The 14,076-nt window shown below is 48.1% G+C and overlaps 1 protein-coding gene across 2 annotated transcripts in view; it reads right to left on the bottom strand.

Annotated features, from left to right (window-relative positions):
* Positions 1-6,371: 6,371 nt before the first annotated feature.
* SNX11 (sorting nexin 11) overlaps positions 6,372-14,076 on the bottom strand; it is a 15,841-nt gene continuing 8,136 nt past the window's right edge. For both annotated transcript variants that reach the window (XM_070560569.1, XM_070560570.1), the window contains 6 exons: positions 11,381-11,435; positions 10,847-10,933; positions 10,442-10,542; positions 9,093-9,188; positions 8,651-8,863; positions 6,372-7,889 (listed from right to left, as the gene is read on the bottom strand). In XM_070560569.1, coding sequence (XP_070416670.1) covers positions 7,616-7,889; positions 8,651-8,863; positions 9,093-9,188; positions 10,442-10,542; positions 10,847-10,933; positions 11,381-11,422 — 813 coding nt within the window. In that variant the 5' untranslated portion in view covers positions 11,423-11,435 and the 3' untranslated portion in view covers positions 6,372-7,615. The remainder of the gene's footprint in view (positions 7,890-8,650; positions 8,864-9,092; positions 9,189-10,441; positions 10,543-10,846; positions 10,934-11,380; positions 11,436-14,076) is intronic.

The raw sequence follows: 14,076 nt of genomic DNA, 5'->3' as shown, positions 1-14,076 counted from the left end.
CATGGCACCGTTTGGCAAAAGCCATGCTGTGGTAGGCGTCCCACATATAAAGTAGAGGAAGATGGGCACAGATGTTAGCTCAGGGCCAGTCTTCCTCAGCAAAAAGAGGAGGATCGGCAGTAGTTAGCTCAGGGCTAATCCTCCTCAAAAAAAATAATAAAAAAATAAAGTGAGAGCACTGTCAAAAGGTGGAGCTGATGATGCCCTCCCTCCTGTCTGAGACACATACTTTATCTAAGCAGTACATAAGGAGGAGCTGAGACCTCGTTATCTTCACTTCTGTCTTAGCACTTCAGCTTGCTCTGTTGCATCACCTTATTTGCAGTTGGGATCTGAAAGGTGGTGACTTGGACAAAAATCACACAAAATCTGCGAGGGAGGAGGAAATGCAGTGAAAGACTCTTGAAATTCTCCGTCTGCTGCTTTGCTTATTGAATCATTCGAGCTCTCCTGCAGTTAGACACATCCAGTGACACATTTTCAAAATCCACGTTTCCTGCCAGTCACTTGCATCACAAAGCAGTAGTATCAATGCAAAGAGCAAGATAACGCATGTGGTGGTGTGGAGGCGGGGGACACTCCTGCCTTTAAAAACTGGTCTGAGAAAGATGGATTTAAAGAAAGAAACCAAAATATGCTCTTTTTTTTTCTTGCATCTTAAGAACAAAATTCTCAGATGCCAGGGACAGAGGTACTTCGATCTTTGGCTAAAAAGCAGCCCTCCCCAGAGGTCTCTCCTCCAGGAGCCGCTCTAGAAGGACGCAGCTTGAGTGGCGCTGATTTGCTAATTCCCAGAGCACCAGCAAAATCTGTCGAGCTGACTTTAGAAAAGCAGCCGTCTACACAGAGGATTATCCCTGCGACACAGCCCAGTGACTCCAGCTCATTTTCTAGTTTGTGGATTACCATAGTCCCTTGCTCCTCACCCTTCCCTCCTGCCCAGATATTTCATTTCCCATTAGAATTTACAGAGATTGGGTAGGGAGTTTGAAACTAACAAACACAAACAGGTTTTTCTTCTTCAAGGGAGTTATTCTCCCTATTAACCTATCAAAAACTAACTGTCTAGAAAACATGGTGTGTTTTTTCATTACTAAGAATCGATGACCATTCTTTTGCAACTCTTTGGGATTCAATTAATGATACATTTTAAGATATAGCCCATTTTGTTCAAAAATCTTTTACAAATATAATGCCCTCCCCCCAAAAAAACTATCATATTAGAGGAAACCGAGGTACAATTAATAGAGAGAACAGATCATTTATTTTCCAGATGGAGACACTTTTGAGATTGAAAAGGGAGTTTTTAATAAGGATGCCAAGCCCCCTGGGATGAGTGGTCCCTCTAAATATAAGGCCAAATGGGTTGCCCAGTCACCACAGGAGGCGGCGGCAGAGAGAGAGAGTACCTGGCTCTCCTGGTGCAACGCTTGGCAACGTCTCTTCTAATGAAGTCCTCTCTCTGCCCTGCAGGCCTGGTTCCTAGGCAAACTCTGCCAACTAGGCTTTCTTTTCCTGATGCCCAGGCTGTTCAGAGAGGCCTGATGTCTCTGGCATCAAGCTGCCTGTGGGGCTGGCTGGCTGTCAGCAGCTGTGTGTGTTCAGTTCCCTCATGGGGCCCCATCACAGCCCGCCACCCCTCCACCTGGCAGAGTGCCACTGAGGGAAACATTTTTGTGGCACTGGGCAATAGTATGCCACTTCCTTACCTCCTGTTTTGGGAGTGAGTTCCAAGAGGCTTCTAGTGCTGGTCCTCAAAGACTGCATCTGGTTCCACTGTAGACGCTCGTAACCTGATGGTGAGCAGCTGGCCGGCCACCTTTCATCCCCACACATCCCATCGTGGAACAGAAAACAGGCTGCAAACACTTCCGTTTTACCCACGGTCAGACACTCTGGCATTGCTCTGCCTGGAACCATCAAGGTGGCACCACCTACATTTCCCGATGCCTCCCAGGGGGACCCTGCCAGGCCTGTCACTAACATATTCCACCTCTGGGATAGCGCCTGGCATCTGGAGATTTGAGATCATTTCTTCACCATCTCCAAGGTAATGCAGTAGAAGTTTAGGGGGCAGAACTTGGAGCTTATTACTTCATTCTGTTAGTGCAGGGTTTCTCAACCTGGCACTACTGACACTGTGGGCCAGAAAATTTTATGTTGCTGGGGCATTGTTCAGCAAGATCACTGGTCCCTACCACTAGATGCTAGTACCACTCCCCCCAGTTCTGGCCACCAAAAATGACTCCAGACATTGCCAAATGTCCCCTGGGAAAGCACCTCTGGTCGAGAACCACTGTGTCAGGGCATTTGGGTGTGCTTAGGGCCAAGCAGAGAGAAAGTGCCCTGCCTTCTAGAAGTCTGTGCTTAGTGATACGGAGAAGTTTACAACTAGGTTCGGCAGAGAGAATAAATGCCGTGAATTCCTCAGGGTCTAAGAACCAGCAAGCCAGCCCCTGCGCTCCACAAGCACGAGCACCTCTGAGACCCGCTCGCCTGCACTGCCGCAGACTTCACTACAGAAATGTTCCCAAATGAATAGGCCCATACTTGCCGATTCAGAGAGCTGCTTAGAGTGAGTCTCTCATGCCTAGAGCTCTGTGGTTACTAGTCTTATTTCCCTTTTCTGTGACAGAAATCTATAAGGGGAGCCCTGAAACTCTTGATCAGGACCAAGTGAAACGCTGTGTGTTCAGAGCAAGACACACAGGTCATAGGAACGACACAGAAGACAGCGGCAGCCCAGCGGACTGCGCGGGTTCCCTCCGCTTTGCACTGAGCAGGGCTGGGGCAGCGCTGACTGCAGTCCCCAGACAGAAGCGGGGAGAGTCGGGACAGATTGTCATCTTGCGGCTGTGATTTTCCTGGTCCTTCATGTTAGTTTAGGGGAAAGTTTTCTCATGCAAAATGACTCCCAAGAGCTCTGTCAAGAACCAAAATTATAAAACAAAACACAACCAAAACTCAGTGCCTTCCCAGGAGGCCAGGATAGGATGAGGGTCCACTGCCTTTGTTGCTGCCGCCTGCACAGGCCAGACAGAAGGGCCATCGCTGCCCTCGTGCCAGCCAGAGCCTGTCAATGCTGCCTCCCCTGGGCCCTGAATCCGAGGCACCTGGAAGGGTTATTAGCAGGATTGGAACTCATCCCTCTGCTGGGACTAGATCATAATTACAGTAATTTTCTAACAGAGCTCAGCAGTAGGACTGTTTAATCAGCATCTGACTCCCTTGTGCTCCCAGCCCTCATCACTCAAGGAGAGGAGTGGGATGGCTCTTAAAGAGACAGTGCCCGCCTTTCAGCGTTTTGAACAGATGTGCCCTAATTGGTAGAATATATCTAAGTCTCGTAGCTTACAGCAGGCAGGTTGCATTGCCTCCGACAAACCACCTCAGGCCCTCACTATTCTGGGCCTTCTGCTGGAGGGATTCAGGTCAGGCTGCTGGGGCCTGGCTTCCCACGCCAACCTGGCCACCAGGGGAGGGGACACACACAGGGCTAGAGCACCTATGGAAGAATCCAAACCAGCTGGCTCTTCCAAACGGATGGTATGAAGGAAGAAGTGCTTGCCTGAAGGACGGCAAGGAGGGACTTGACAGCCACAGAGAAGAAATTTGGGCTGGCGGCTTCCCATAACCCACAGATTACCGACACATCTCATGTCCCTGCCCTTCCAGGAGAAAAACCTTACACTTTCAGATAGTCTGAATTCTCACCCTCGAGCTCTCCCATCCCTCCTTATTATTCATGCCCCTTTCACTGCTATGGAAGTACCCCTCTTTTTTCCTCCTTTGCGTGCGGAAGTGGACCAGGTCTCCCCTGAGCGGAAGGGAAGTAAAATCATTCACTGTGCTCAGAGTCAGCAGCACTCTGTCTCCTGAAAGGTGTGGCTCTTGCTATCCTTCTGAGCATAAATTGTCCATGTTTATTCTATCCTGAGATTTGAGTTTCTAGCTTTCCAGCTCCAAATGCATTCCAGCCATTAAGGTGGAACTGGTTTTCCCCAAGATGTTATTTCTCTAATAAAATGCTAGGACTGGCCTGTTGGTAAACCAAATGCATACTTGGTCTTTGTAGCAGTTCCCTTAGAGATAAGAGCAGAAGTGGGGAAGGAAGGAAGAGATAAGAGATAAGAGGTGGGCTTCCAAAGCGGGTTAGGAAACCCTCAGGGAAGAAGGTGCAGTGGTAAGGAGAACAAGAAAGGGGAAGCTCATCCACAACTCAAAGAAAGGTTACCTTGAGCTAGGCGACGTGCCCGCTACAGAGCAGAGTCTCTGCTATCAGAGCCCCCCACCCCCCCCACCACGGGTGGCTGAGGATCAGTGCCCGGCTTGACAGAGGAAGTCACTATCTCCGCTGCAGTGGTTATCTGCTTGGCTTTAGCTGCGTCTCACACATAAATCCGCAGATGCCATCCAGGCCCTGAATGAATGCCCCCACAGCCTCCATGAGGCGGACCAGGAGCTGGGCTGTTTCCATTTCTACCTCCAACCCCACCTCACACCCTTCCGGCGCACTGTCCTCCCCAACCAAAGGGTGTTAAGACTATTCAGCAAGAGCCGAGGCAATAAACAAATTCACAAACATGGAGCTAACTTAATGTCCACTCAGAGTGTTCAAAAGTCATGATCACCTCCCGAGCAAAGCTCCCAGAGAGGGCAGGAGGTGCCCAGGACTCAGTTGTGTGGATCTAAGGCCTCAGCAGTCAGCAAACTGAGGACTGTGGAGGAGCTCTGACTTCTGAGAACAACTGAAAAGCTCTGCAGGGGAATTTTTTTCCTTGAGTAGTAGTGGGTTTATTTTAGCTTTTTAAAAAAAGTTGGAGGGGGAGGAAAAATTCTTGTCTTACTGAGCTTAGAAAGTACCTCTCACATGAGCAGATTGTACCACCACCTAAAAACATGCTTTTTAAAAACCACGCTCAGCTCAGTTTCCTCAGCTCGAAAATGAGTGCAACACTTGCCCTGCCCTCCTCACTGGACACTGAGGTCAAATAAAATGATGCGTATGAAACTATTTCCCTACGAGAAAATACCCCATCTCCTCCCCAAAATTTCTTATCATAAACACACACATATACTTCCTTCCACCAAACAAAAGCGAAACCCATGGGCTTGGGATTACTTCTCCTGGGTAACAGGAGAGGACTAGACTTGGGCCATGGACGTAGCCGTCAGAAGAAAGGGGACTAACCCAGGCACAGAACCTACCTCGAACCTAAATTCTAACAGAAAAGCCAGTAGGCCGCCTCCCCCAGTAGCTTCCCATCTTCCACCTGGAGGTCATCAGCCATGGTGGCCAGGCCCTAGTACACACAGGGACAGAGCAAAGCACGAGAGGCTAATGGCATTGCCTGGATGGGGAGTAAAATCCATCCTTGCTGTTTTTCTGGTAACTCCAGGCCCGTATTATTAGATAACTCTTCCCTTCTTAGGACATCTCCTTCCGTGGCCTACACTTAGCTCTGCACAAGACAGTGAGGGGATGGTGCCTGGCCTGAGATTAACTGAGGTGCTTTTGTATGCACTGCTGTTAATGGATCATTTAAAAAGCCGAGAGTCAGAAAAATCGCATCCGTGTCTGAACGGCTCCTGCTGCCCCAGCAGCCTACCCTGCTGGCAGAACTCGCTGCTGAGCACCAGCTCCAGGAAGAAAAGGAGCGAACACAAGAAGGCCAACCCAGCTTGCTGTTTTTTTGGCTGAGTAGGGAATTGACACAGACCACCTCCGGCTCCTGTCTGGAAGTTTCGAGATCAGAGAGCTTCAGGCACAGCTGGGTTCACAGCTGCACCATTTGGAGCATTGGACTCATTAATATTCATGAGTCATCCCCACCAATCGGCAGAGCGGATGCCATTAGCTTAGCATCTGTCGGGTTTTTGTGAGGGTTGTGTATGGAGTTTTTTTTCCCTTTTAAATGAACTTCTTCTGACATTTTGGATTTGCCTCTGTAGGTTTTCTATCCTCGCCGTGCTCTGCTGCATCATATAAAGGAGAGACCCAGGGGAGGCGGGCAGGGAAGAGGCATGAGTCCCAGCCAGGGCTCTGCATCTGCCTGTTGACAAACTTTATTTCTCTTTCAGCACCTGGCACCTCAGACAGGCTGTGAGCAGGGAAGCAGCATCAGGTAAATTATACCTAACAAGGTTCACGCCCGTAACTGGGAGAAGAGCTGGATCCTGGCTCTTCGGAAGACAATCCTTCCTCCAGTGGTGAACCTGAGCTGCACACACAATGCAGGAGAGCTGCAGTGCACAGTCCTGAACCATTATTTCCACGCTGATAAATTCATGATTTATGAAAGTAACTACTGCCAGCCCTCACTCCCTCCTTCTCTGCTACAGCTTGTTAGACACAAATTGCAACAACAGTCTTAAATACTTGAATTTTATTTCAGGCCAAAGCCCCTCAACTCTGAACTAAATGCCATGACAGTCCCACAGCATAGGCTGGTAGTAGAAGAGCCCACAGACGGGGTGGGATGGCCAGAGGAGGGGGGAGTGGGCGAGAAGGAGAAGAACCACACACACAAACCTAAGTGCCGAGCAACGCAGAATGCCAGTGGCACTCGTCTCCTACCAGCTCTGGCTCTCAGTGGAGAGGAGTTACGGCAGCAGGAGGGCAGAATGCCTCATTGTCTGAAGGAAGTCGTGCTGTCCTCATCTCCATCCCCAGAGCCCTCTCTCCAGGCAGAAACAAAGCCCTTGCACCCCAATGGACTGAACATACCGCCTCCCTGCAAGGCAGCAGAGGACCACTCTAGGGGCTGAAGCCCTGGGGACAGGGAGCTCTTACTAAGGGAGAAGAAAAGGATTCAAAAAAGAAAGGAGCCCACACTAACCCAGCCAAAAAGACAGTCACGTCTCTGCTTTATAACTAGAAGAGAGAATGATAGCCCAGGACAGTCTTTTTCCAAAACAAAGCCCCTGAGCTGTTGCCTTTCCTCTGGCCATGACCAACCCCTTCTCTTTCATGGATGGCCATGAGCTATTTCATGGGTCTCAGGCCCCACACAGCCAGGCTGAGGTCTCGGGATACACAGGAAAGCCCAGCGACAGGAGTCACAGCACCATTCCATTCAGTGGCATGAGTGGAGGAGAAACAAGGAGGTGGGAGAAGAAACGTTCAGCAGCCCGGCCATGCAAGGAGGCAGGCAAGAGGCCAGCCTCCCAGAAACAGAGCGCTCCAGGGGCTGCAGCAGAATCAGAGCCAGAGGAACTACAGCTGCACAAGCATTTCTGTTGCAACAACATTCGATACAGCAGCTTAAAATCGGCCACTTACAGGTCCCCAAAACCAGTCACCTGAGGCAGTGCTCCTGGGCCCATTAAGAAACATCTAAAGAAACTCAGGTCCAGGGAAAGTAAATATGAGGTTCTATTCAAAACCAACAGCCCCTGGGCCTTATGCTTAACTTACAAACATCTGCACAGTGTTTATTCCTATGGAGGAAGCTTGAGGAGTTGTCGTGACCGACCTCTGTGCAACCAACCTGAGCAGACGCAACTGTAAGACACTAAGCGGCCCAGCCTCCGACACCTGTCCTGTGCCCGATCCCACCCGAGCAAGTCTCCGTGCCTGCATCTTCTCTGTCCACCTCGGAGCAGAACCCAGAGCTCACTTTTCCAAAACTGCTTCTAACTGACCAGGGTCCAAAGGCACAGCATGGTCCCCTCCCACGGCCCTCCTCACAGGCTGAGGAGCAGAGAGTCCCTCATCAGGTCTTGCAAGACCACAGCATGATGGTGAGGAGGAGGGTGCGAGAGGGGGGCTTTCCAAGCAAGGAGCCTCAGAGTCAACAACAGGAGCCCACACCTCAAAATGGTCCTTTTCTTCCCCAGGAGGTGGCGAAGGAGAGCTCCTCCTGCCTGATCTTGGAAGAAAGCAGCAACTGGAAAAGAGTAGGAAAGGGAAAAGAAGGGCATGAACAGATAAACAAAAGTGAATGGATAAACATGGGTGAACAAACAAACAAAACGTGGAACATCTACACTAATGGAATAGTATTCAGCCATAAAAAGGAATTAAGTACTGATACACACGACAACGTGGATGAACCTTGAAAACACGCTAAGTGAAAGAAGCCAGTCACAAAAGACCACATATTGTATGATTCCATTTCTGTGAAACGTCCAGAATAGGCAAATCCATAGACACGGAATGTAGATTAGCGGTTACCAGGAGCTAGGGGTTGGGGAAAATGGGGAGTCACTGCTAATGGGTACAAAGTTTCTTTTGGGGTGATGAAAATGTTCTAAAATCGACTGTGGTGACTGATGATTGCACAACTTTGTGAATAAACTAAAGCTACTAAATTGTACACTAAAAGACTGAATTTTATGGTCTATGAATTATATCTCAATAAAGTTATTTAAAAAAATGGGGGTGAGAGGAATAAGGAACAGAATAAACAAGAAAGCCTTCTTTTCTTTCTCCCCAGGTCTCAACAGGAGCGCCTGCTGCCCAGGGATGGTTAATACAGACCTACAGACCCTCATGCATGGGATGAGAGAACCATGCACAGGAGAACGAGGCCTCTTCTGAAAAGCTACCAATGCTGCGACATTACTTTCTCTATCAAATGAACACCACGCTGACCCAGGTTACAGTAATCCTAGCCCCCAGTGTCTCAAAACAGAGAGCTTCAGTTACCTCTTAGGCTGGTCTCCCTTAGCCAGGTGAGCAGACCCCTGCCTCTCTTCCTGGACCCAGCCACAGTTTGACATAGCATAGCGAAGAATGGCATCGGAAACGGTCATGGGGCTTCGGCCCTGGACACAGGCTTCTATCTCAGGCACTGAGAGCTGGCTTTGCAGGAAGAGGTGTAACTGGCTGTCTGACAGGAGGACCACACTCTGCAGGACCCTGGGGCAAACACAGGTAGCACAACACAGAGCATCACCTGAGGAGTTGCTCTCCCTAGCCCCATCCTCTGAATGGTTGCTGGCCTGAGGGAGCGCTCAAGGCAGGAGGGTGTGAGAAAGGCATCGACCACAAATGCGCCTGTATGTTCAAAGGGGCCATCTTGCCTGGCACCTTCCCCCTCTGTGCCCCCACCCCAGGCGGCAAGTGCTAGCCCACTACGTCCACTCACTTTTCAAGGAAGTGCTGCAGCCCTTGTCTTCGCTTCTCAATGAACTCATCTGAGTTGCCAAAGAAGGCTGACTTCCCAGGAAGTTCAGGTACAGGCCTGTTGGGTGGGTTCACATAATGTAACATCCAAGATAAATGTAACATCTAAGACATTCACCCCAGCCCCTGATCAAGGAAATCCCCTAAAAAGATGCACAAATCAATACAAACAGCTTTTAATAAGGGGGGGGGCTTAACATTGACTGACTGCATCCCGTGTGTCAATCACTGTGCTAAATATTTTATGAACTTTATTTCACTTGATCCTCCCCAAAACGCTGTGAGAAAGATATTAGTGTTCCTACTTTAGCAGTAAGGAAATGGAATCAGAGAAGTTAAGTAAATATCCCACTGTCACACAGCTAGTAAGCAGCAGAGCTGGTATTTGAACCAAGTCTACGACTTCAAAACTCCATGCTGCTATACTACATTGCTTACAAAACCCACTCCCACCATCAACTATTATTTTAAAAAGGAAGAAACTTGTACTTGGAGACATGGAAAATGCTGAGTCCTTGTGTGTAAATTAAGACTGCTTACTCCAGTGCCAGAAGGTCATATGCTTGGAATTTTCTAAAAGTAGCTGAGTTGCAGTCATCCACAAACTCTTTCAAACTCCCTAACTTCTCTTATGAAGCACAGCGCATACTTGTAAAAACAGGCCAGGCTAGAAGATGCAGGACCTGTCAGAGCAAGGCCCACTGGCTTCTGAGGGTCTGACCCACGACACCAGCCCCATCAGTCCCACATGCTACCTAACTGGCTAGGTCATCAACAGGCCAGCCATCACCAGGGCTTCAGTGACCATCCTGTGGTGGAATCATTGCTCTAAATTGTCTCCAGTTCTAGGACTTATTTGTGGAGTGCAGGTGTGGAACAATGCTGCTTTTCCTAAAGGTCTCAGTCTGTTATGTCTTTGGAAAAGGGGCTCCACACCAAAAAAAGAAAATCACAACTTTTACATGTCAAATGGACAGAAACATCTGGTAAATCAGTCCAGGTGCTAAAAAGTTTCTGATAACCAGTGATAAGCATATTTAAAATGCTAGCCATGTATTTGTTTAGCTGTAGACAAATACGCACATAAAAAACAAAATATTTTTGATATTTGTATAGCTTTGTTAGGTCAAAATACTAGAAATAAGAACTGTGTCTTTACTTTTTTCACTGACTTGAAAACATAATTTAAGAACACACAATTTCCTTAGTGCCTTGCAGATTGCCAAGTTTTCTTCATTGTAAACTCCAGTTCCCAAAGAGGTGCCCCAAAAGCCCGTCTAGAACGCAGGAAGAAAGCATGAGGAAACTCACACTAAACCCGCGTTTCTCTGTAACTGCTTTCTCAGCCACACGAACTCACGGTAGCGGCGACGCACACAGGACGTCTTGGCAGTAAAGGCCTTGCTGTTGGTCTACAGGAGGAAGTAAATGAAAAGGGTTTGGGGGGAAAACCAAGTTGACGTGAACTCCCCATCGTCACTCTCACTGAAGATCCAAGCCACCAGGCCACAGTCCTGATCAGGGGCTCCAACTAGAGCAAGGTGCCACCAGGCAGCCTGAAAGCAGCTCTCGGGCACACCCAAAGCCCGCCTTCCTCTCCTCCCTCCCTCCTCTTCTGTCTCGGACCTGTCAAAGACACCCACAAACAGGACCCACCTCACCACTGGCCCTCAGCCCTGGCGAGTGTTGACCAGCAGAGAAGTCGGATGCACTTACATGGAGGAATATCTTATAATCCACATAAGAATTCCAAGAGCCCTCATTCTGCACACGGGGGTCCTGAACTCGCACAGTGATCACCTCCTGAAGGTAAGAAATGCTCCTTTAGCCTCAGCTCAGCCACATAGCAAGGCACTTTTGACAACACAGGTTGCCAGATTTTTCCACTCAGACAGCATCAACTTTCCTTCATTTGTTCATTTATTCATTCACTTCAACAAATATTTATGTGACCACTCACTGTGCGTCAGGCATTGTTCTAAGGCGCTAGGAGTAGGACAGGAACAAGAGACAAAAATCCTGGCCTTCATGAAGCTTTCTTTCTACTACTTTCCAATGAATGGAAAAGTTAATCAAAATGGAACCTCATTTTCCAGTAAGGCCTTTACTACCGATTTCCTTCCGGCTTTATTTTGAGCTCATCAGAATCAAGGTATTACTGTCAGAAGACCACCACCGAGCAATGACTTGCATCTTCTCCCAAGTCCCCTCAGCCTTTACCTACCTGTTCCCTGGAGACCACACGCTTACCTCCTGCTCTTGGTTCTCCAACATCTTACACCAAAAGCCCATTGGAAGAAAGCATCTGACAAGAGACAGAAGACACAGGAACAATCATGGTGAGTATGCTTTTATTCTTATCAGTCCTTACCAGGGAAAAACCCTGAAAAATTTTAATCGACCCCCAGGGAATCCCAGGTAACTTTTTTTATTCTTTTGTAAAACTTAAGAGGAAGTAAAAAAGAAACCTCCCTTACATTAGCTCAGGGCTAAGCTAAAAGCCCTGGGGGATTTACCTCCCCTCTCAGCCCACGGTCGGGACCCCTACCTAGGCTACCTCTAGCCAAAGTATGTCGGGTCTGCACAGTGTTCACCTCAGGCAGCCAGAACCGGCAGGTTGGGCTGTAAAACCTTTCAGTCTGAGGACAGCAGGCAAAGGAGTGTCTTGTGGACACACAGCACAGCTTTGCAAGTGAGCCTAACATCGCCCCCTCCTGGCTGTTTAAGTACAACCAAGCCTCCATGAACACCAGTGCTCCCAAGTCTCTCTTTGTCTTGCTAACAACAGTCACCTCCCCAGAGGTAAATCACAGAGCTGGAGAGCTCTGGGAGCACCTGAGTGGGCTGCACAGTTTCGACCTTGCCTTATCTAACCCATTCTCCGGAACCCTAGCCGATGGTTCTAATTATTTCCTCTCTCAACATGCCATCCGGTTTGTACCTCTGCCCAAGCAGCCCACAGCTGCGCAGGTCGACTCAGGATGTTTTCTGCTCCTTTATAAAGATTCATTAAAGCCCAAGCCTCTGATTTCCCCCAGTGTGGCAGTTTACATGTGCAGCGACATCGCCCACTCTGACAAGGGGACCATGAAGGCTGCAGCACAGGGTTACTCAAGTCCAAAGGGGCCCATGATGTCACCTTCTGTTAAAATACAGCACTAATCTTGTTCCTCCTAGAACCACTCCAACAGCATCCACCCTGGCTGCCGCCTCCACCCCCTTCTCCTCTCTTAAGAGAGAAACAATAAGGTTTAATTTCCCTTTCCAATTTACCTTGAAATGAAAACTGACTTCAGCCAATATGTACTGCCAACAAATGATTCGGGCTGGCTCCTGGGAAAATGAGACTATCTCTATGCTCTCCTTCGCCTCCCCCCATGCCCATTCACACACCCACTCATTTTTACAGTCCCACAATTAATTTTAAACACATTCTCTTATTAGTTCTGCCTTACCATTAGAAGAGTGTGTAATGAGTTTCCTTCCATTTTATGTTTTGCTAACACAAGGCTAATGTTTCAAAAGAAGGGGAACTCATTTATACCACAAAATTAGCAGAGCAAACAGCTTTTCCAATTCTTTCCAGTACACCAGAAGGTCTCTCTACACATAGACACTGCATGCAGAGACAAAGCAGCATGGTCTATGACAAAATTGGGCTATACCGTCAAGCGAACCGGAGGTTTTGTGATTGCAATACCATCTTAAACAGTGTTCTTGCTGACAATCTGATTTTTCATCTGATGCAGTCACCATCGCAAAGGGGTCCTGAACTGAAAGGTAGGAAATGCCAATTCCATAACAAGTGACGTATAACATCCTGGAGGTAAGCAGTCAAACGGCTGTGACCGAAAGAAACAGGCCGACTCGCTGTGAACAATTAACCTCCTCAGATTAAAAAAAATTTTCTTTTCAGGGCCGGCCCCACGGCTGAGTAGTCAACCTCACGTGCTCCGCTTCGGTGGCCCAGGGTTTCCCCCGTTCAGATCCTGGGCGTGGACATGGTACCGCTCATCAGGCCATGCTGATAGTACAGCCAGAAGGACCTACAACTAGAATATACAACTATGTACTGGGGGGGCTTTAGGGAGAAGAAGGGGGGAGAAAAAAAAAGATTGGCAACAGATGTTAGCTCAGGTGCCAATCTTTAAAAAAAAAATTCCTCTTCTCTTTTCAGGCATTTGGGAAATTGCCAGCACAGGAGCAGAGAGTTAAATATTCTGAAGTGTCTTTTCACAAAAGTAACATTAGGAAAGATGATGACAAGGAATCACAGTTATCCACACATTCAGCGGAGCTCACGCATCTCCTGGGCCTAGAAAAGTTTGCCAAATTCAGCATCATAATTTAGTAACTAAATGGTCATCATTCTCGGGGTCAAGAAGAATTGCCTAGGGCTCTGCACTACCTCCTAGCCAAGTTCCTCTCTTTTCCTTTGGGGCTAATACTACTTAGAAACAATCCTAGGACCCCCAAGATGCTGTATACTTAAATCTAAGTTCAAAGGGGACTAAGGAAGTTCCAATTGTAACTTTCCTTAAAAACACTGGAACAAATACAGAAACCCAGACTCCAAGTAATAATTTCTAGCAACTACTATTCTCCATCAGCTTCCTACCCACAGATGCCACTCCTCAGACGGAAATGAAGTTCAGTTCTGCCCTTGGAGGGAAAGGAGGAAGTTCTTAACGTTAGTTCCATAATCTGGGAGATAGATCTCTATGTCACCCAAATAAGGATAGAGTCAGTGAGCCTCTCAGCTATTTATACAACTCACTAAGAGCTAGCCACATTTCCCAGGCCCCTTCAATCGCATCTGAAGTTTCCTTTACTTTTTCCACCTGCACCAGCACCAACAGCCCCGTGGAGAACCCAGTTGTTTGCTGTTTACAAAGCAGCTTCCTTGTCAAGTTTCCCAATGTCATTACAATTCAAGGTAGCAATTC

The sequence above is a fragment of the Equus przewalskii genome, chromosome 10 (assembly GCF_037783145.1).
Source record: "Equus przewalskii isolate Varuska chromosome 10, EquPr2, whole genome shotgun sequence".
NCBI classification, from domain to species: Eukaryota; Metazoa; Chordata; class Mammalia; order Perissodactyla; family Equidae; genus Equus; species Equus przewalskii.
Note: the sequence above shows the minus strand (reverse complement) of the source record. Positions and strands in the feature narration are given on the sequence as shown.